Source organism: Carcharhinus amblyrhynchos, unplaced genomic scaffold (assembly GCF_965287045.1).
Source record: "Carcharhinus amblyrhynchos unplaced genomic scaffold, sCarAmb.v2.hapA scaffold_37, whole genome shotgun sequence".
In the NCBI taxonomy this organism is placed as follows: domain Eukaryota; kingdom Metazoa; phylum Chordata; class Chondrichthyes; order Carcharhiniformes; family Carcharhinidae; genus Carcharhinus; species Carcharhinus amblyrhynchos.
The window spans coordinates 7,743,890-7,766,440 of NW_027649778.1; the positions used below are offsets into that span (position 1 = coordinate 7,743,890).

The 22,551-nt window shown below is 44.6% G+C and overlaps 1 protein-coding gene and 1 pseudogene across 1 annotated transcript in view; both read left to right on the forward strand.

Moving 5' to 3' along the window:
* The first annotated feature begins 307 nt into the window (after positions 1–307).
* Positions 308–430, forward strand: LOC145362289 (5S ribosomal RNA; annotated as a pseudogene).
* A 1,015-nt stretch (positions 431–1,445) lies between these two features.
* Positions 1,446–22,551, forward strand: part of ap2s1 (adaptor related protein complex 2 subunit sigma 1) — a 54,047-nt gene continuing 32,941 nt past the window's right edge. The window contains exon 1 of the mRNA XM_080218293.1: positions 1,446–1,603. Coding sequence (XP_080074419.1) covers positions 1,601–1,603 — 3 coding nt within the window. The 5' untranslated portion in view covers positions 1,446–1,600. The remainder of the gene's footprint in view (positions 1,604–22,551) is intronic.

A 22,551-nucleotide genomic window follows, 5' to 3' on the forward strand; every position in this document is an offset into this window, starting at 1 on the left:
CTTTACTGCTCCCCATATGTACTCTATGAATGGTATGCTTTGCCCATATAGTGCACAAGAAGCAATACTTTACATTATATCCCAGTACATGTGACAGTAATAAATCAAATCAAATTCAAGCAAACCTGCACAGCCAAAGATGGGAATTCAAAAGGTAGATTGGCCGTGCTAAATTGCCTCTTAGTATCAAAGTAAATACACGGGTAACAGGGATAGGGCCTGGGTGGGATTATTGTCGGTGCAGGCTTAATAGGCTGAATGGCCTCCTTCTGCGCTGTAGGAATTCTATGATTCCCATCCAAATATTGGCAACGGCCATACCAGTCTGAAAAAAAAACCCCAATCTCATCTGATCTCAGAAGCTAAGCAGACTCAGGCCTGGTTAGTACTTGGATGGGAGACTGCCTAGAAATACCAGGTGCCATAGGCAACCTAAAAGAACCCTCCCCCCCAATCCAAACATTTAAGATTCACTGATTGACTGTTTTAGCACAGCTTGAATTAAAAATACTTAAAGATTTTTTTGAATTATCTGGGATTGCATGTGCTTCTTTTTGCATCTTCCAGTGGAAATCTCTCGTGATGTGTCCTGTTATGTGCCCAAAGGAAGTCTGATAATAAAGATTTGATTGTATTCTATGGAGGTAGCACAGTGGTTAGAACTGCTGCTACCTTGCAGAGCTAGAGACCTGGGTTCGATCGCTGGCTTGGGTGACTGTGCGGAGTTTGCATGTTCTCCCCCATGTCTGCAATGGTTACCTCCACATGCTCTAGAGATTTGGAGATTAAGTGGATCTACTCAGAAGCAAAGCTATCTCACTTGACACAACATCTGTGCTGAAGTGTCCCAAGATGTGCTGGTTAGGTGAATTGGCCATGCCAAATTCTCCTTCAGTGTATCTAGATAGGCGCTAGAGTATGCGGGAGGGGGGGATCTTTTGGGTCAAACCAAGTAGACAAACTCAAATTACGCTAGGACAAAGAAAAAGGGGCAGCTCCCCAAAAGGAGGGGGAATGGCCCGAACAAAAACAAAAAGTACAAAGGAAACTTAAGACACGTCAAATCAAAATGTGATTGTCGGGGTCTATAATGCACCTCAGCCCCTGTGGTGCCCAATGGGCATGGAAGGCGTCGACTGTGCCTGCGGACACCGCATGCTCCCTCTCCAGGGACACTGGCCGCGAACGTAGCGGCGGTAGAGGGGCAGACAGTCGGGATGGACGGCCCTGATCGCCCACTGCCTCGACCTATTGATGGCACGTCTTGCCAGGCCCAGGGGCAGGTTCACGAGGAGATCGACATGCGCTAGAGTGTGGTGACTAGGGGATTTTCACAATAACTTCACAATAACCCTACTTGTGACACTTGAAGCAGAGGAAGAAGGGAGGGAAGAACTACATTTCCCAGCGTGCCCCGGGAGGGCAGAGCCGGGCTTGCGCAGGCGCAGTGTGGGGTTGCGGCTGCTGACAGAGCGGCGGCTGAAGCGGGGAGAAAAACGCCGCTTCTGAAATAAAACATCACAACATTTAAAGCAAAAAACGTCTCAAACATCGGGCTGTGTCAAAAAGAATCGCGTGTAATCCCCAAAGGAGAGTCGCCATGGTAAGTGGTGATTGCATTAACCTTCTGGAAGGAATTGAATGCAGGATGAGGCCTAGATTGAGCTCAGCCACTGAAGAGGGGGGGGGTCTCGCCCTACCCCCGCCCCCACTCCACCCTCTCTCTCTATATCCCTCCTCCCCTCTCCCCACCTCCCCCTCCCCCACCCCCACCCCCACCCTCCCCTCTCCCCACCTCCCCCCCCAACCGTCCCCTCCCCACCTCCCCCCCACCCCCCCTCCCCACTTCTCCCCACCTCCCCCCCTCTCCCCACCACCCCTTGTCATCATTCTCTTGCCAAAAAACACCCATTCTAAGGGGAGGAAAGGGGATTATACTTTATTTTTTAATTTCAATCACATTTAGAAATCATAGAATCCCTACAGTGTAGGAAGATGCCTTTCGACCCTTCATGTCTGCACCCACAACAATCTCACCCCAGGCCCTATCCCTATAATCCCACCTATTTACCCTGGTAGTCCCTCTAACCCATGCATCCTCGGACACTAAGGGGCAATTTAGCACAGTCAATCTACCTAACCTGCACGTCTTTGGACTGTGGGAGGAAACCGGAGCACCTGGAGAAAACCCACGCAGACACAGGGAGAATGTACAGCCTCCACACAGTCAGTGACCCAAGCTGGGAATCGAACTCAGGTCCCTGGCGCAATGAGGCAGCAGTGCTCATGAGTGTGCCACCGTGCTTCTGTGGAGAAGTTTATTTTATTGGTGTCACAAATAGGCTTATGTTAACACTGCAATCAACCATGATCATAATGAATGGAGAAGCAGGTTTGAAGGGCCAAATGGCCTACTCCTTCTGTTTTTTGTGTTCTGATGAAGGTACTGTGAAATTCCCCTAGTTGCCACACTCTGGTGCCTATTCGGGTACACTGAGGGAGAATTTAGCACGGCCAATGCAGCTAGCCAGCACGTCTTTCGGATTGTGGGAAGAAATCAGCCAGAATCATAATGAATGGCGGGGCAGGCTTGAAGGCCCGAATGGCCTACTCCCCTCTGATTTTCTGTGTTTCTGATAAAGTAACAGTGAAAAATCCCCAAGGCAGAAAATACTGGAAAATCTCAATAGGTCTGGCAACATCTGTAGGAGAGAAAAGACCCTTTGTCAAAGCTAGTTGCCACACTCTGGATCCTGTTCAGGTACACTGAAGGAGAATTTAACATGGTCACTGAGAGACTGTAACTGTCAGGATAGATTGAATGGGTGTGGAACTTTCAGGCCAGAGAAAGTTGTAGTGAGGTGACCTGTTGGAAGTCTTCAAGATTATGAAAGAATAGGAGAGGGTAGATGTAGACAAATTAATCCACCAGTGAACTGAGGAGAAAATTATTTACCCGGGGAGTGGTGACAATGTGGAACTCAGTCTTGTAAGGAGTAGTTGAGAATAGCATGGTAACGCCAGATAAGCACATGGGGAAGGAAAGGCCGTAGAATATAGTGATAGGATTAGATGAGAACATATGGAAGCAGACATGTGTGGAGCATCTACCCTGGTCTGGACCTGTTGAGGGTGAATAGCCTGTTTCTGTACTATTAACTCTATAAATCCAAAAATGAAAATATGACAGATCAGTAACTTTCCAGGGAATAGACTGTCTAACAGACCCACGTGACATTATGGTTCATTTTTATAAGCTTCCTTTTCAGCGGCATGGTGGCACAGTGATTAGCGCTGCTGCCTCTCAGCACCAGGGGCCTGAATTCAGTTCCAGCCTTGGGTCACTGTGTGGAGTTTGCACGTTGCACGGGGGGCGGGGGATTCTATGATTGTTCTGTTCTTTCAGCTGTGCCATTCTTCAAATGTGCAAATTTCATTTTCTGTTGAGCTCAGTCTTGTCTCTCTGGATCAAATTTAAAAGGGGTATCCATAAAAACACAAGTTGACATTTCAGGAATACATTGTACTGCGGCACATGAGGTCCAAGAAACGAGCTTGTCATTTCCTTAGGACTTGTGTAATTCCAGCATTTTCTACAAGTAAGAAAATAAATTAATGTTTTGGGAATAGATTCTGCATTGGAAATGTGACAAGTGAATGAGATGTCACTATGAAAAAGTGAAGAGGACGACAATAATAAGGGAGATTTGAGTTAGGATCATAGATTCGGAGAGAAAAGGGCTGACATTTCGAGTCCAGATGACCCTTTGTCAACTTTGACAAAGGGTCATCTGGACTCAATGTCAGCTCTTTTCTCTCCTTCCAGATGCTGCCAGACCTGCTGAGATTTTCCAGCATTTTTTCTTTTAGTTTCAAATTCCAGCATCCATAGTAATTTGCTTTTATTCATAGTTTCGGAGATGTTTACATCACAGAAGGTGAGCCAAATGACCTACGTGTCTACCTCAGTGCACGGTATGATATGATCTGATCATGAATTCACAAAAAAAAGCAACAAATGGCTTTAATAGCCAATTAGCAGATTTGGAAGGTGAGTAATTTGCTTTACACAGTAAGAAGTCTCACAACACCAGGTTAAAGTCCAACAGGTTTATTTGGTAGCAAAAGCCACTAGCTTTTGGAGTGCTGCTCCTTCGTCAGGTAAGTGGAAGTCCTGTTCAAAACAGCACTTATGAAGAAGACACAAACTCATTTACAAAATAATGGTTGGAATGCGAGTCTTTACAGGGAGTCAAGTCTTAAAGTTACACACAATGTGAGTGGAGAGAGGATTAAGCACAGGTTAAAGAGATGTGTATTGACTCCAGCCAGAATAGTTAGAGATTTTGCAAGCCCAGGCAAGTCGTGGGGGTTACAGATAGTGTGACATGAACCCAAGATCCTGGTTGAGGCCATCCTCATGTGTGCGGAACTTGGCTATCAGTCTCCGCTCTGCAACTCTGTGTTGATGTGTGTCAAAGAACAAAGAAAATTACAGCACAGGAACAGTCCTTCGGCACTCCAAGCCTGCACTGACCATGCTGCCTGACTTAACTAAAACCCCTACGCTTCCGGGGACCATGTGCTTCTATTCCCATCTTATTCATCTATTTGTCAAGATGCTCCTTAAAAGTCACTACCGTATCTGCTTCCACTACCTCCCCTGGCAGTAAGTTCCAGCCACCAACCACTGTCTGTGTAAAAAAAACTTGCCTTGTACATCTCCTTTAAACCTTGCCCCTCACACCTTAAACCTATGCCCCCTAGTAATTGACTCTTCCACCCTGGGAAAAAGCTTCTGACTATCCATTCTGTTCATGCCTCTCATAATCTTGTAGACTTCTATCAGCTCTCCCCTCAACCTCTGTTGCTCCAGTGAGAATAAACCAAGTTTCTCCAACCTCTCCCCATAGCTAATGCCCTCCATACTAGGCAACATCCTGGTAAATCTTTTCTGTACCCTCTCCAAAGCCTCCATCCTTCTGATAGTGTTCGATTCTGGTCGCCATGCTATATTCCAAGTGCAGCCTCACTAAGGTTCTATAAAACATCAACATGACTTGGCAATGTTTAAACTCAGTACCCCGGCCAGTGAAGGCAAGCATGCCGTATGCCTTCTTGACTACCTTCTCTACCTGCGTTGCCACTTTCAGTGACCTGTGTACCTGTGCATCCAGGTCCCTTTGCCTATCAATACTGTTCAGGGTTCTGCCATTTACTGCATATTTCCGATCTGTGTTAAAACTTCCAAAATGCATCACCTCACATTTGTCCAGAAGGCGGCCTTCATGACATATGGCAGTGCAGAGTGACCGATAGCCAAGTTCCGCACACACGAGGACGGCCTCAACTGGGATCTTGGGTTCACATCACACTATTTGTAACCCCCATGACTTGCCTGGGCTTGCAAAATCTCACTAACTGTTCCGGCTGGAGATACTACACATCTCTTTAACCTGTGCTTAACCCTCTCTCCACTCACATTGTGTGTACATTTAAGACTTGATTACCTGTAAAGACTCGCATTCCAAATTATTTTGTAAATTGAGCTTGTGTCTTTATAGGCCCTGTTTGTGAACAGAACTCCCACTTACCTGATGAAGGAGCAACGCTCCAAAAGCTAGTGGATGTTGCTACCAAATAAACCTATTGGACTTTAACCTGGTGTTGTGAAATTTCTTACTGTGTTTACCCCAGTCCAAAGCTGGCATCTCCACATCATAACTTGCTTTACAGCAGAGGGGAGGATACCTCAGTTCGTTTTTCTTAAACAAAAGAAGTTTATTTATTAGTCACAAATAAGGCTTATGTTAACACTGCAATGAAGTTACTGTGAAATTCCCCTAGTTGCCACAGTACAGCGCCTGTTCAGGCCAATGCACTAACCAGCACGTTTTTCAGAATGTGGGAGGAAACCTGAGCGGCACGGTAGCACAGAGGTTAGCGCTGCTGCTTCACAGCTCCAGGGACCTGGGTTCGATTCCCAGCTTGGGTCACTGTCTGTATGGAGTTTGCACATTCTCCTCGTGTCTGCATGGGTTTCCTCCAGCTGCTCTGGTTTCCTCCTACATTCCAAAGATATGTGGGTTAGGTTGATTGGTCATGCTAAAATTGCCCCCTATTTTCCTGAGATCTGTAGGTTAGAGGGATGAGTGGGTAAAATATGGGTCGAGGGGTAGGGCCTGGGTGGGATTGTGGTCAGTATGGACTCGATGGGCTGAATGGCCTCTTTTTGTGCTGTAGGGTTTCTGTGATTCACGCGGAGGTGAATCATACCATGCCGCCCATTCAGAGAGTAGATACTAGGAATTCGGAAGATAAAGGAGTGAGTTAAGCATTGCTGCGCAATGGAAATTTAAGCAAAATGAGAATGACCTCTAACTGGATTATATGGAACTATTCAGTTCATCTGGTCTGTGCTGGTATAAACACTTCACACAAGTCCTCTTTCCTGCACATGTCATATATCTCTCTCAGCCTCCACTTGAAAGCATCTAAACTATTTACCTCAACCATTTCTAATGACATTGAATCATACTGAAAATAGATGCAGCGAAGGTGTGAAGATAACACTGAACCCGGAGAGCTGAAAAAAATGTTTTAATTCATTCATTGTTGGGATTGGTGGCAGGGCAAACACTTGTTGTCCATCCCCAGTTGGCCTTGAGAAGGTCGTGGTGAGTCACCTCCTTGAATCGCTGCACTCACAGTGCTGTTTGGGAGGGAGTTCCATGACTTGAACCCAGCGGTGGTGAAACAACAGCGATTTATTTCTAAGCTTGGGTGATGTCCTGCTTGGAGGGGAGGTTGCGGGTGACAGCGCTCCCACTTGCCAGCTTCCCTTGTTTTTCATTGCAACAGGCTAGAACAACCAATGGAATGAATGTAGGATGGCACAGTGGTTAGCACAGTTGCCTCACAGGTCCAGGGACACTGGGTTCAATTCCCGGCTTGGATCACTGTCTGTATGGAGTTTGCACATTCTCCCTCGTGTCTGCGTGGGTTTCCTCCGGGCACTCCAATTTCCACCCACAGCCCAAAGATGTGCAGGTTAGGTGCATTGGCTGTACTAACTTGCCCCCTAATGTCCTGGGATGTATAGGTTAGCGGGATTAGCAGGGTAAATATGTGGGATTACGGGGATACGCCTGGTGGGATTGTTGTTGGTGCAGACTCGATGGGCCGAACAGCCTCCTTCTGCACGGTCGGGATTCTATGACTCTTAGTGGTGGAGGTCATGGGTTTGGAAGATTCTGTCAAAGCTGCAGTGCCCACAAAGAATATGCAGTACTGTTACTGAAGTTTGCATTTAACCTGGGTTAGGCCAAAAGTGTCAGAGTGACAATAAGAGGAGGCCTAGTTGGTGAACTTCTGTGGAGAAGTTTGAAGCTTATTTTATTAGTGTCACAAGCAGGCTTACATTAACGCTGCAATCAGCCATGAGCATAATAATTGGAGGGGCAGCTCCTGCTTCCATTTTGTGTGTTTCCAATGATGTAACCATTGGGGGAAATATGGATAAACAGATATTCTGCAAAAGAGTCATTCGTTACGCGACTGCATCATGACCAGCATACACAATGAAGGAAGCAACTGTTGATTTAAATCTCCAATTTGATGATATGATTATAGGACTGTGTAAAGTTAGATATATATTACTGCTGTATTACTGTAACATGGCATAAACTAGAACTGAAAATTCCTAGCCCTGAGCTTCAATAGCATTATAGCAAGTGCGCTGTCTGTAAGGCTAATGGGGTGCTGGCCTTCATGGCGAGGGGGATTGAATATAAAAGTAGAGAGGTCTTGCTGCAGCTGTATAGGGCACTGGTGAGGCCGCAGCTGGAGTACTGTGTGCAGTTTTGGTTGCCGCACTTACGCAAGGATATTTTGGCCTTGGAGGGAGTGCAGAGGAGGTTTACTAGGCTGATGCCGGAGTTGAGGGGGTTGAGCTATGAGGAGAGGCTGAATAAACTAGGCTTGTACTCGTTAGAGTTTAGAAGAATGAGGGGAGATCTCATTGAGACATATAAGATGATAAATGGGATGGATAGGATAGAGGTGGAGAGACTCTTCCCGCTCAGAAAGGACAGTAGGACTAGGGGGCACAGCCTCAAGATAAAGGGGGGGCGGTTTAGAACGGAGTTGAGGAGGAACTTCTTCACTCAAAGGGCGGTGAATCTCTGGAATTCTCTGCCCGTTGAAGTGGTGGAGGCTACCTCGCTAAATATTTTTAAGACGCGGGTTGATGGGTTTTTGATAAACGAGGGGATTAAGGGTTATGGGGAGAGGGCGGGAATGTGGAACTGGGCCACGACAGATCAGCCATGATCTTATTGAATGGCAGGGCAGGCTCGAAGTGCTAGATGGCCTACTCCTGCTCCTATTTCTTATGTTCTTATGTAAGAGTTGTAATAGTGCCAGAGATGCTTGTGCTGATGTTCTTGACACATTTGTTTATTGTCATTTTCTCCACCCTACAGGCATAGCCTGTTGTTAATCTTCAATTTGACTTCATGAGTTGTTCTTTTTGTTCCCATGTCCAATCGGCTGCATTTGCCATAACCGTGATTGAGTGCTGGGTGGGTATATCTGCTCACTGAAGCTTCATACAATGCAATCTTTGCGGTGTTTTCGAGAAGCTGGAGTCGAAAAGCGGGACAGTAACTCCCTCCCTTTCCTAGAGTCGCTAATGCTAATTTTAACATTCATATGTCAAAACGCCTGAGATCAACAAAGTCAGTACACTCCGGAGTTTAAATACAGTGTTTTACGGCAGTAGCACAGTGGTTAGCGCTTCTGCCTCACTGCGCCAGGGTCTCCCTGGTTCAATTCCTGACTCGGGTCACTGTCTATGCAGTTTGCACATTGTCTCCCCGTGCCTGCATGGGTTTCCTCCCGGGCGCTCCAATTTCCTCCCGTAGTCCGAAAGAGGTGCTGGTTAGAGTGCATTGACCTGAACAGGCGCTGGAGTGTGGCGGCGAGGGGAATTTCACAGTAACTTCATTGCAGAATTAATGTAAGCTTGTGATTAATAAATAAACTTTAACTCGTCCTGCTCAGTTGGATAAACATCAACAGGATCTTAAAAGTTTGCAATTCTAGAGCAAAATCTTTTGACCACCCAAAGTAAGAATCCAATGGCTTATTAAACAATCATGAAGAGGTGTGTGCGCTTAGAGGTAACTGGTACCCTTTCCACAAACACTAGCTACAATCGGTTTATCCAGCAACATGCCTCTGCAGGAATCTAAGCCTGCTCATCCCGTACTTCAGAAACTTCTATTTTCCTTCCTGATGCTGTTTCTAAACTGAAAATGTAATAATCTATTTTTTTTCTCTTCCCACTTACGTGGATTTTCTAACTGATAGAGTACATGAGCTGTCTGCATCTCCCTCTGCTCCATAACCAGCTTTGGACATTGTGCAAGTAACGCTTTTGGATTTCAGTAACAATTTGATTCTCCTCTATCTGTGAGAAAAATAAAATTTCCTTTGATGAATCACTTGGGATCAGGAGGCTACATCTGGGCTGCTTTCAAACCTGTCTTCACAGCTTAATTGGTTGGAAAGGCACAGTGGTCATTGTTGCAATGCTGGGGTCAGTGTCTGTGTGGAGCTTGCACTGTGTCTGTGTAGGTTTCCTCCGGGTGCTCTGGTTTCCTGCCACAGTCCAAAGATGTGCAGGTTAGGTTGACTGGCTATGCTAAATTGCCCCTCAGTGTCTCGAGATGTATGGATTAGTGGGTAAATATGTCGGGATACGGGGATAGGGCCTGGGTGGGACTGTGGTCAGTGTAGACTCGATGGGCCGAATGGCCTCTTTCTGCACTGTAGGGTTTCTACGATTCTATGGTCAGTGTGCACACCTATTCCCTCCCCTCCAATGCATGCACCACAACTAGAAAATCTGCTTTGCCTTCAAACTTTAAAGTTCAATTTTTAGTTACAAGTAATGACTTACATTAACACTGCAGTGAAGTTACTATGAAATTCCCCTAGTCACCACAGTTCGGTGCCTGCTCGGGTCAATGAACCTAACCAGCACATCTTTCAGACTGCGGGAGGAAATCAGAGCGACTGGAGGAAACCCATGCAGACACGGGGAGAATGTGCAGATTCCACACAGGCGACCCAAGCCAGGAATCAAACCCAGGTCCCTGGAACTGAGAGACAGCAGTGTGGTGCTAACCACTGTGCCGCCTTGCCATCCAATAACTAGCCATACAATTTATTTTTGTTTCCAGAAAGGCATTTTGCTAATCCATTTACAAAAACTGGGACTAGATCAGGCTGCATCCTACTCCCAGTTTGTCTTCAAGTGGGTGTGGTGGTCCAGGACTTGACATACCCAATTCCTGGGATGAGACGATGTCGGATAAGAAGAGACTGAGTATACTAGACTTGTTTTCCCAGAGTTTAGAAACATGAGAGGTGAACTCATTGAAACCAACAAAATATTTAAGAGATTTATCATCGCAAAAGCTGGGAGGATGAGGTGGAGTCTGGAACTTGGAGCCGTAGATTCAGAATGAGTGGTTACCAATCTAGAATAAAGATAAGACATTTCTTCACTCAAAGGCTGTAAATCTTTGGATTTCTCTTCCCCAGAGAGCTGTTCAGTTCTTGAGCACGTTTAAGACAAAAGATTTAAAGTTTATTTATTAGTGTTGTAAGTTGGCTTACATTAAAATGCAATACTGTGAAATTTCCCTAGTCGCCTAGTCTTCTGGCACCTGTTCAGGGCAATGTACCTAACCAGCATGTTTTTCAGACTGTGGGAGGAAACCGGAGCACCCAGAGGAAACCCACACAGACATGGGGAGAAGATGCAAACTCCACACAGACAGTGACTGATGTTTGCTGATTAGGCTAATATTAACACTGCAATGAAGTTACTGTGAAAATCCCCTAGCCACCACACTCCGGTGCCTATTCGAATTTAGCATGGCTGATGCAGCTAACCAGAACGTCTTCTGGACTTGGGAGAAAACCAGAGCACCTGGTAGAAATCCATGCAGATTCTGCACAGACAGTGACCCAAGCTGGGAATCAAACCCAGGTCCCTGGCACTGAAGCAGCAGTGCTAACCGCTGTGCCACCGTGCCATAGGGTTTTGGTTATTAAGGGATATGAGAGTGAAGGAAGGGAAAATAGATCAGTTACAATCTTACTGCGATGGTTCAACAAGATGGTCACACTGTCACCTCCAGGGAGTGATTAGGAATGGATAGTAAATGCTGGCGTTGCCACAAATGTCAATGAATGAATAAAAAAAAACAGGGAATTGAGTAGAAAAGGAAACATGAAAGTCTATAGGGCACAACAAAGGACTAAAGGGTGTCTATCTTTCTCTCTCTCCCTCTCTCAAACAACCAGCACAGATACAATGACAGAATGGCCTCCTCCTATGCTGTATGATCCAATGAAATAGAGTCAGAGGTTTACAGCATGGGAATAGCTCCTGCAGCCAACTTGTCCATGCTGCCCTTTTTTTTAAAACACCCCTAAACTACTCCCAATTGCCCACATTTGGCCCATATCCCTCTACACCCATCTTATCCATGTAACTATCTAAATGTTTTTTTAAAAGACAAAATTGTACCCACTTCCACTACTGCCTTTGACAGCTTGTTCCAGACACTCGCCACTCTCTGTGAAAAAAATTGCCCTTCTGGACACTTTTGTACCTCTTCCCCCCCTCACCTTAAACCTATGCCTCTAGTTTTGGATTCCCCTACCTTTGGGAAAAGATATTGACTTTCTATTTGATCTGTGCCCCTCATTATTTTATAGACCTCTATAAGATCATCCCTCAGCCTCCTACACTCAGAGAAAAAGTTTCAGTCTACTCAGCCTCTCCTTATAACTCAAGCCGTCAAGTCCCAGTAGCACCTTAGTAAATCTTTTCTGTACTCTTTCTAGTTTAATAATATCCTTTCTGTAATAGGATGACCAGAATTGCACACAGTATTCCAAGTGTGGCCTTACCAATGTCTTGTACAACTTTAACAAGATGTCCCAACTCCTGTATTCAATGCTCTGACCGATGAAACCAAGCACGCCGAATGCCTGCTTCACCGCTGTGTCCACTTTCAAGGATCTTTGAACATGTAACCCTAGATCTTTGTTCTGTAACTCTCCCCAACGCCCTACCGTTAAATGCTGTCACTTATGCATCCAGTGGATAATCCTGGATGTCCTAGGGCATCATTACCATATGTTGGAAAGCACCACCAAACTGTCACTAGACTCTTTCCTTCTGCTATCTCTTATTCTACAGAGCCTCCCTGACTGCCCTCCCCCACACCATCACCTGACCCTTGAATCTTTCCTCCCTACCTCAGCTAGCTGCTATTTCTCAATTTGCCTTCGCTTTGTCTTACTTTCACCTTTGCTGCTGCATGGCCTTGAAGCCACTTCGAACTGAATTTTAATGCTCAGCAAAGCAGCCAGCATAATTAAGGACCCCACGCACCCCAGACATTCTCTTTTCCACCTTCTTCTTTTGGGAAAAAGATATAAAAGTCTGAAGTCACTTACCAAATGATTCAAGAACAGCTGCTGCCATCAGACTTTTAAATGGACTTTCCTTGCATTCAGTTGATCTTTATCTATACCCTAGCTATGACTGTAACACCACATTCTGCACCCTTTCCTTTCCTTCTATGTGAATGGTATGCTTTGTCTGTATAGCGCACAAGAAACAATACTTTCCATTGTGGACTAATACATGTGACAATAAATCAAATCAAGAAATGGGCTCAAGTCCTGCTCAGTCTAATAAGATGAAGGTGTTTAGACTTGAATGGTGAGTTTCTACATTGTTTGAAAAGGGTGAGAGTCATAAACCTGACAGCTGATGAAAAAGAGCATCTTCAGATGGATAGAAAGCTGGTTAACAGATAGGAGTGTAGAGTTGGCATAAATGGGCCTTTTTCCAATTGGCAGGCAGTGAGTAGTGGGGTGCTGCAGGATCTGTGCTGGGATCTCAACTGTTCTAGTTATATGTTAATGACTTAGAAGAAGGAACTAAATATATTCTCTCCAAATTTGCAGGTGATACAAAGTTAAATGGGAGGATGAGCTGTGAGGAGGATGCAGAGATGCTTCAGTGAGATTTGGACAAGTTGAGTGAGTGAGCCGATGCAGTATAATGTGGATAAATGTGAAGTTATCCACTTTGGTGGCAAAAGTAGGGAGGCAGGTTATTATTTGAATGGGTGTAAATTGAGAGAAGTGGATACTCAGCAAGATCTTGGAGTCCTTGTGCATCAATCATTGAAGGTAAGCATGCATTACAGCAGGCAATAAAAAAGGCAAATGGTGTGTTGGCCTTCATAGCGAGAGGATTTGAGATAGGGATAAGGATGTTTTGCTGCAATTGTACAGGGCGTTGGTGAGGCCACACCTGGAGTATTGTGTGCAGTTTTGGTGTCCTTATCTGAAGCAGGATGTCCTTGCTTTAGAGGGAGTGCAACAGGCTGATTCCTGGGTTGGCAGGTCTGTCATATGAGGAGAGACTAAGTCAGTTAGGATTGTATTCATTGGAATTTAGAACAGTGAGATGAAATTCTAGCAGGGTTAGATAGGGTAGATTCAGAAGGAATGTCCCCAAAGGTGGGGGAGTCCAGATCTAGGGGTCATATCTTGAGGATAAGGGTAAACCTTTTAAGACTGAGGTGAGGAGAAATTTCTTCCACAGATTTGCCACTTTCTGGGTGAATTCAATCCCACAGAAAGTAGTTGAGGCCAAGACATTGTGTGATTTCAAGAAGGAATTAAATATAGCTTTTGGGGCTAAAGGGATCAAGGGACATGGGAGAGTAGGTGGGATCAGGATATTAAATTTGAAAAGGAGATGCTGCAGAGAGGTCACGCCTGATGCTGAGATAATCTTGGACACCCGCTGCTGACAGCGGGTTTTAAAAAAGATATCCATGTCTCTTACCTTGCTTATAGCAAAAGTTCACTTAAAAAAATGTTACTTTCCCTTTGCTACCCCAGAAAATTTGCCAAATCTTTTGAGTTTAATTTTAATCAAACGGTGAGTATAAATCATTTTAAAAGTTTTTAACTGAAGTGGGATCCATTTCCAGGGCTGTTTTTTAAGCTGTTTTTCAAAGGATATTGTTGCTTTTTCCTGAGGATTTCCTTGTTTTAAACAGAATTCTCCCACCCTACGTTACCAACGAACAATCTAATTAGAAGCTTCATCAGCGTTGTGTCCTGGGCCCCTGAGTTAGCAGACAGGACTTCCTGACCAGTGCCAACACTTCATAGAAGCACTTCAATGGAAAGAAGAATTGTCCTGTGCTCTTTCTCAAAACCAGATGGGTTTTAGCTATTGTAATGTGCAAATGTATGAAGATTTTTGCAACATAGCCAAACTCGGTGTTCAGTTAAATAATTCGGGGTAATCAAATGCAGTAGTTGGTGATAGCTGCATGATTATTTTTTAAATGGATGCCATGGGTGTTGGTATGCTGTGACCAATGGCTCAAATGGACGATTCACAGTTGGCTGTGACCAGTATATAAAACAGCAAGGTGAACATGTTGAACATGGGACAGTATGATGGCACAGTGGTTAGCACTCTCAGAGCCAGGGTCCTGGGTTCGATTCCCAGCTTGGGTCAATGTCTGTGTGGAGTTTGCACATTCTCCCCATGTCTGCATGGGTTTCCTCCGAGTACTCCGGTTTCCTCCCACAGTCTGAAAGATATGCTAGTTAGGGTGCATTGGCCATACTAAATTCTCCCTCAGTGAACCCGAACAGGCTCTGGAGTGTGGCAACTAGGGGATTTTTCACTGTCACTTCATTGCAATGTTAACATAAGCCTACTTGTGACATTAACATATAAACTTAAACTTAACTCTGAAATTGCATGATTACAATGCAGAACTAGATGATCGCAATCTGAAGGCAAAGAGTGATATATCAGGTGGGACTTTGAGCATGGATAAATAGTAATTCACTATACTTGAACCTTGCTGAAAAGAGAGATGTGTTGTCAAAGCTTTTAGCTTGCACGCATCAGGACAAATACAAGAATGCCAAATTTCAGAGACTCACATCAATTTATACTACAGGGGAAAAGGGTGCTGATAGGTTGGATAAGTTGATTCTGATTAATCCCTTAATTAGTGGACATGTCTCTCTTGGCAATGTTCAAGTTCTGTATTATCAAGTAGCTCATTCATGGTCCTAAGCATTAGAGTACATGGGAGCAGTAAGGGTCTGGAAGTAGAGTAGCTAAAGTACATGGGAGCAGTAGTGTCTGGAAGTAGAGAGGTCAGAAGTGCAAGAATTAAGCTGACAATGGGGAGGCGGTGGCCTAGTGGTATTATCGCTAGACTATTAATCCAGAAACTCAGCTGATGTTCTGGGGATCAGGTTCAAGTCCCATCATGGCAAATGGTGGAATTTGAATTTCATAAAAAATATCTGAAATTAAGATGATCTTGAAACTATTGTCGATTGTCAGAAAAACCCATCTGGTTCACCAGTGCCCTTTAGGGAAGGAAATCTGCTGTCCTTATCTGGTCTGGCTTCCGTGTGGTTTCAGAACCACAGCAGTGTTGTTGACTCTCAACTGCCCGCCAAGAGCAATTGGGGATGGGCAGTAAATGCTGGCAAGCCAGCAATGTCCATAAATAATTGAATAATGAATAAATGAATTTTAAAAAATCACTGCAATAGGCTAGAACAATGTATGGAAAATGGGTAGCACAGTGGTTGGCACTGTTGCCTCACAACACTAGCAACCTGGGTTTGGTTCTCACCTTGGGTGACTCTGTGGAGTTTACCTTGTTTTCCTTGTATCTGTGTGGATTTCCTTCCAGAGTCAGAAAGACGTGATGGTTAAGTGCATTGGCTAAGTTCTCCCTCAGTGTACCCAAACAGGCACCAGGCTCTGGTGATGAGGGGATTTTCACAGTAATTTCGTTGCAGCGTTAATGTGAGTCTATTTTCAACACTAATAAATAAACTTAAAGTTAGATGGCTTCAGTGCAAGATATAGCAACACAGTGACCGGAATATGATATCAGGATGTAGAGGTGCTAAATCCACAGCCTGGTACATCAAGCTAAATGATTACTCGCCAGCCCAGATGCTCTAATTTTTTAAATTAATTTACGGGATGGGAGCGTCACTGGGCCAGCATTTATTGCTCATCCCTAATTGCCCTCTGTTTCAGGGGGCATTTGAGACTCAACCACATTGCTGTGGCTGTGGAGTCACATGTAGGCCAGACTGGGTATGGATGGCAGATTTCCTTCTCTAAAGGATATTAGTGAACCAGATGGATTTTCCGACAATGGGTCATCAGTAGATTTTTGAATCCAGATATTTACATAAGAACATAAGAAATAGGAGCAGGAGTAGGCCATCTAGCCCTTCGAGCCTGCCCCGCCATTCAATAAGATCATGGCTGATCTGTCGCTGCTCAGTTCCACTTTCCCGCCCTCTCCCCATAACCCTTAATCCCCTCTCTTATCAAAAACCCATCAACCCGCGTCTTAAAAATATTTAGCGAGGCAGCCTCCACCACTTCAACGGGCAGAGAATTCCAGAGATTCACCACCCTTTGAGTGAAGAAGTTCCTCCTCAACTCCGTTCTAAACCGCCCCCCTTTTATCTTGAGGCTGTGCCCCCTAGTCCTACTGTCTTTTTTGAGCAGGAAGAGTCTCTCCACCTCTATCCTATCCATCCCATTCATCATCTTATACGTCTCAATGAGATCTCCCCTCATTCTTCTAAACTCTAACGAGTACAAGCCTAGTTTATTCAGCCTCTCCTCATAGCTCAACCCCCTCAACTCCGGCATCAGCCTAGTAAACCTCCTCTGCACTCCCTCCAAGGCCAAAATATCCTTGCGTAAGTGCGGCAACCAAAACTGCACACAGTACTCCAGCTGCGGCCTCACCAATGCCCTATACAGCTGCAGCAAGACCTCCCTACTTTTTATATTCAATCCCCCTCGCTATGAAGGCCAGCATTCCATTCGCCTTCCTGACCACCTGCTGCACCTGCAAGCTGGGTTTTTGCGACTCATGCACAAGAACCCCGAGGTCCCTCTGCACCGTCGCCTGCTGCAGTTTTTCGCCCCGTAAGTAATAGTCCTTCCTACCATTCTTCCTACCAAAGTGGACCACCTCACACTTGCCAACATTAAATTCCATTTGCCATTTCCTGGCCCATTTGCCCAGCCTATCTAGATCCTTCTGCAGACTCTCCACACCCTCCGCACAATTTGTCGTTCCCCCAATCTTGGTGTCATCAGCATTATTGAATTCAAATTCCACCATAATGGGATTCAAACAGGGTCCTCAGAACATTAGCTAAGTTTATGCAGTTAATACACATACTGTAGACAGTGGAACCCTCAGGTACAGATAATTATCCAAAAGACTAATGGCATACTGGCCTTTTATTCCTAGAATATTGGGGGTAGAAGTCAAACTTCACCCTTACAGAGTCCTAGTTAGATCACACTTGAGATGCGCTGCAGTTCTGAGCATTGTGTTAGGAAGCATATTGAGCCCCTTGGAGAGAGTGTCATGCAGGTTTACAGGGTGGCATCGAGAATCCAACGGTTAAATTGCAAGATGAGATTACACAAACCAAGGTTGTATTTCTCAAAATTTAGATTATGGGGTGATTAGATCAAAAATTTTGAAGAATTAAGGGGAACAGGTGTTTTTTTTTTAAACTGGTTAGGGAGTTTATAACTAAGAGGCAAAGTGATTGTGGTGACTTGTATAGAATTAGGGAATCCCCACAGTGCAGATGGAAGCCATTTGGCCCATCAAGTCTACACCAAGTCTCCGACATCTTACTAGTTGGCTTCCACAGGGATTAGTGCTTGGACCCCAGCTATTCACAATATACATCAACAATCTGGATGAGGGAATCAAAAGTCATGTTTCAAAGTTTGTTGACAACTTGGTGGGAATTTGTGTGTGAAGAGGTTGTGACGAGGCTTCAGGTGATTTAGACAAGTTGAGTGAGTGGACAAATACGCGCCAGATGCAGTATAATGTGAATGAATTTGAAGTTATTCACTTTGGACGGAGAGATAGAATGGCAGAGTGTGATTTAAATCGATCTGGAGGTGTTGGCGGACAAAGAAACCTGGGTGTCCTGGTATGTTAGTCACTGAAAGCAAGCAGTCAGGAAGACAAATAGTATGTTGGCCTTCATCGCAAGAGGGCTGGAGTGTAGGAGCAAGGAAGCCTTACTGCAGCTGTGCAAGGCCCTGGTGAGACCATATCTGGTGTATTGTGTGCAGTTTCGATTTGTTTATCTAAGAAATGGTATACTTGCCATTGGGGGAATGCAGTGAAGGGTCATCAATCTGATTCCTAGGTGGCAGGATTATTGTGCAAGGAGCGATTAGGTTGACTGGGCTTGTATTCATTGGAATTTAGAATAATGAGGTTTGATTTGATTTATCATCAGTGAAAAGTATTGTTTCTTACATTCAAAGCATACCATTCAGAGAAGGAAAGGAGAGAATGCAGAACGTAGTGTTACAGTCATAGCTAGGGCGTAGAAAAAGATCAACTTAATCCAAGATAGGCCTATTCAAAAGAGGGATCTCACTGAAACGTGTAAAATTCTGGAAGGGCTGGACAGACTGGATGCAGGGATGTTGTTTCTTCTGGCTGGGGAATCTAGAACAAAGGGTCACACTGTCATGATGTGGAGATGCTGGTGTTGGACTGGACTGGGCTGGACAAGATGAGAGATTTATTTGACAATTTATTTGTCAGGTAATGAAGGAGCAGCACTCAAAGCTTGTGATTTCAAATAAACCTGTTTGACTATAACCTGAGTCATGTGGCCTCTTATCTCAGGCCACAGGGGTTAAACCATTTTGGACTGAAGTGAAGAGAAACTTCTTCATTCAGATGGTAGTGAACCTGTGGAATTCTGTACACAAAGCTGTGGAGACCAAGACACGAAATATTTTTAAGAAGAAAATGAATTCCTAGACTCTAAACATGTTGAGGCATATGGGGAGAGCCTGGGGAGTGTGACATTGAGATAGAGAATCAGCCATGATAATGTTGAGTGGTAGAGCAGGCACAAAGGCTGAATGGCCTATGTCTACTTTCTATGTTTCTATGTCTCTTAGCCCAAAGGTTCAAGCCTGGCCTTTCAGGATTGAAGTTAGGAAACACCTCGACAAACAAAGGGGAGTAAAAATTTGAAATTGTCCTTCGCCAACAGCAGTTGAAACATAGAAGATAGGAAGAGGCCTTTTGAGTCTGCTCTGCCATTAATTATGTCCATGGCTGATTGCCCCACTCAGTAGCCTAACACTGCTTTCTCCCCATAACTTATGATCCCATTCGCCCCAAGTGCCATGCCTTGCTGCTTCTTGAATACATTCAATGTTTTGGCACCAGCTACTTCCTGTGGTAGTGAATTCCACAGGCTCATCACTCTTTGGGTGAAGAAATGTCTCCCCATCTCCGTCCCAGATGTGCTACCCTGAATCCTCAGAATGAGACCCTGGTTCTGGACACCACCACCATCAGTAGTAAGCTCCCTGCGTTTACCCTGTCTAGTCCTGTTAGAATTTTAAAAGTCTCTGAGATCCACCCCACCCCCCTCATTTGTCTGGACTCTAGCAAAAACAATCCTAACCTAGTTCATCTCCCCTCATACAACAGTCATGCCATCCCCGAATGGTAAACCTTTGCTGCGTTCACTCGAGAGCAAGAACACTCTTCCTCAGAAAAGGAGACCAAAACTGCACACAATATTTTAGGTTGTGACCTCACCAAGGCCCTGTATAATTCCAACAACAAATTGGTACAAAATTAATTATGAATTTCAAATCCGAGATTGATCTTTGTTCACCAAAGGTACTAAGGGATATAGGGCAATGGGATCAGCTATGATCTCATTGAATGACAGGAACAAGCTCAAGGGGCTAAAAGGCTTACTCCTGTTTCTATATTCTGAAAAAAATAAATCAACTTTTTTTTTTAAACAACTTTAAATGCCAAGGCATAAATGTTTCCTAGACGGTGAATAAACCGCCCAGTCACTTATGTTGTTATAATTAGAGGTAGGCAAATTAGGTGCATTTGGGCTAAGACAAAGTGACGTCTTAAATGATGAGCTAAAATCTAATCCATTGAAAAATGATTTAGTAATGACAGTGTTCAGACATGCATTACCGTAATCTGTAGAATGTTGCTCTTAATTAAACACTAAATCCTAAACACCCACAAAGTATTTCACCTGAGGGATTTGAGGGAATAAGGTGTGTGTGCGAATGTATGAGTATATGTGTTCTGTTTGGGGAGGAAGGTGGGGAATGTGTAATGTTCAGTTAAATCTTTTGGGGCGGCAGGGACCCAGATTCGATTCCCGGCTTGGGTCACTGTCTGTGTGAAGTTTGCTCGTTCTCCCCATTTCTGCGTGGGTTTCCTCTGGGTGCTCTGGTTTTCCTCCCATAGTCCAAAGACATGTGGGTTAGGTGTGATGGCTTTAAGTTGCTCCCTCTGTGTACCCAAACAAGCGCCTGACTGTGGTGACTAGGGAAATTTCACATTGACTTCATTTCAGTGTTAATGTGAGCCTACTTGTAAATAAACTTGAATGTGTGGTATTTTTCACTCAAATTTCCTTTGTTGAGGAATAGCCATCAGGGCCAAGAGATGTTAAATTTAAATACTCACCATAAAAGAAGTGAAACTTTAAATTTTGTGGACTTTATTCATTGAGGAAATGGATCAAAGATGGATACGTGGAGATCAGCATCATACAATTAAACAGGGGAGATGATGGCCTAGTGGTATTGTCACCAGACAATTAATCCAGAAACTCAGCCAATGTTCTAGGGGCCCTGGGTTCAAATCCCTCCACGGCAGGTGGTGGAATTTGAATTCAATAAAGAAAAATCTGGAATTAAGAATCTGCTGATGACCATGAAACCACTGTCGGAAAACCCATCTGGTTCACTAATGTTCTTTAGTGAACGAAATCTGCCGTCCTGGCCTACATGTGACTCCAGAGTCGCAGCAATGCGGTTGACTCGCATTTGTCGATGGGCAATAGATGGGCAGTAAATGTTGGCCAGTCAGTAATGCCCATGTCCCACGAACAATAAAAAAAAATTGTTTGGTGGAGCAAACCCAAAGGGGCTGAGTGGCTCACTTTTGTTTCTGATTCCCCTAGTATATGACTGTTTCTGATGTGAACATGGAGTGTGATTTTGGGCAGCATGCTGCAATGCAGTCTGCTTCATAGCCACCTGTTCAGAGCAAGTTCTTTTTATATTCTTCCATGTTGCGAAACCAACATTTCTTGCCCGTCCCTAATTGCTTGAATTGAGTGCCTTGCTGAGACATTTCAGAGGGCAATTAAAAGTTAATTACATTTCTGTGGACTTGGAGTTACATGTAGGCAGACCAGGTAAGGATGACACATTTCCTTCTGTGAAGGGAAGTAGCAAACCAGGTAAGTTTTATGATAATTGATAGTTTCATGGTCACCGTTACTGAGACTAGCTTTTAATTCCTGATTTTATTAATTGAATTTAAATTCCAGCAACTGCCGTGGTGGGATTTGAATCCATGCCTTCAGGACATTAACCGGGTTGCTAGTCTTGTGACATTATCACTATGCCACTGTCTCCTCCCTAGGCACAGTGATTCACCTTCAAAATGTGGACATTACGTGCATATGATTGCGTTGGAATGAGACAAGCTGTAGCACTACTTAGGAGCTTCCACGTGCTTATCTGCAGTGGAGATGGGAACTCTGAGAAAATGTTGCTTCATGAATTACATGGCCAAGTATGTTCCAAGTGAGGTTGATGTTAAAAGCTGCTGTTGCAAAACTGGAAACAGTTTATAGAGTCCAAATTTCAAGAATGTCTTGGCTCTTGGGCATCCTAAGCTGCTGCCTCCCCTCCCCCATAAAACTTTTGCCAAGGTGAGTTGCTATTTTTAAATTTCATTTATGGGTTGTGGATGGGCCAGCGTTTATTGCCCATCACTATTAGCACTTGGTAGGATAGTGGTGTGCTGCCACCTTGAATTGCTGCAGTCCCTGTGGTGTAGGTACACTGCCATTAAGGAGGCTATTCCAGGATTTTGATCCAGCGACTGTGGAGGAATGATGATATGTTTCCATATTAAGGTGGTGAGTGACTCGGAAGGGAGCTTGCAGCAAGTGACTGCGACCCTTGTCCTTCCAGCTGGCAGTGGTCTTTGACTTGAAAAATTCACTCTGCAAGCATCGTTTTATCAACCTGCCATGAACTTCATGGCTAAATGCGCCATCTGTTCTGTATTTGCATCATCCAGACCACAAGGTCCCTAGTTCAGTTCTTGGCCTGTGCTGAGCTTGCTGATTTGGTACTGTTGCTGTGATCAACTTGGGGCAATTGCCTGGGGTTTCTACTTCGGGGCAATTTCAAATGGTCCCGACTGGAATATGTTCCTGCACGGAAGTTGAGGAAAGAGGGTGAGATTAGCCCCTTACTCCCCCATTGGTGAAACTGTCCAGGTTTATCGAGAGTGC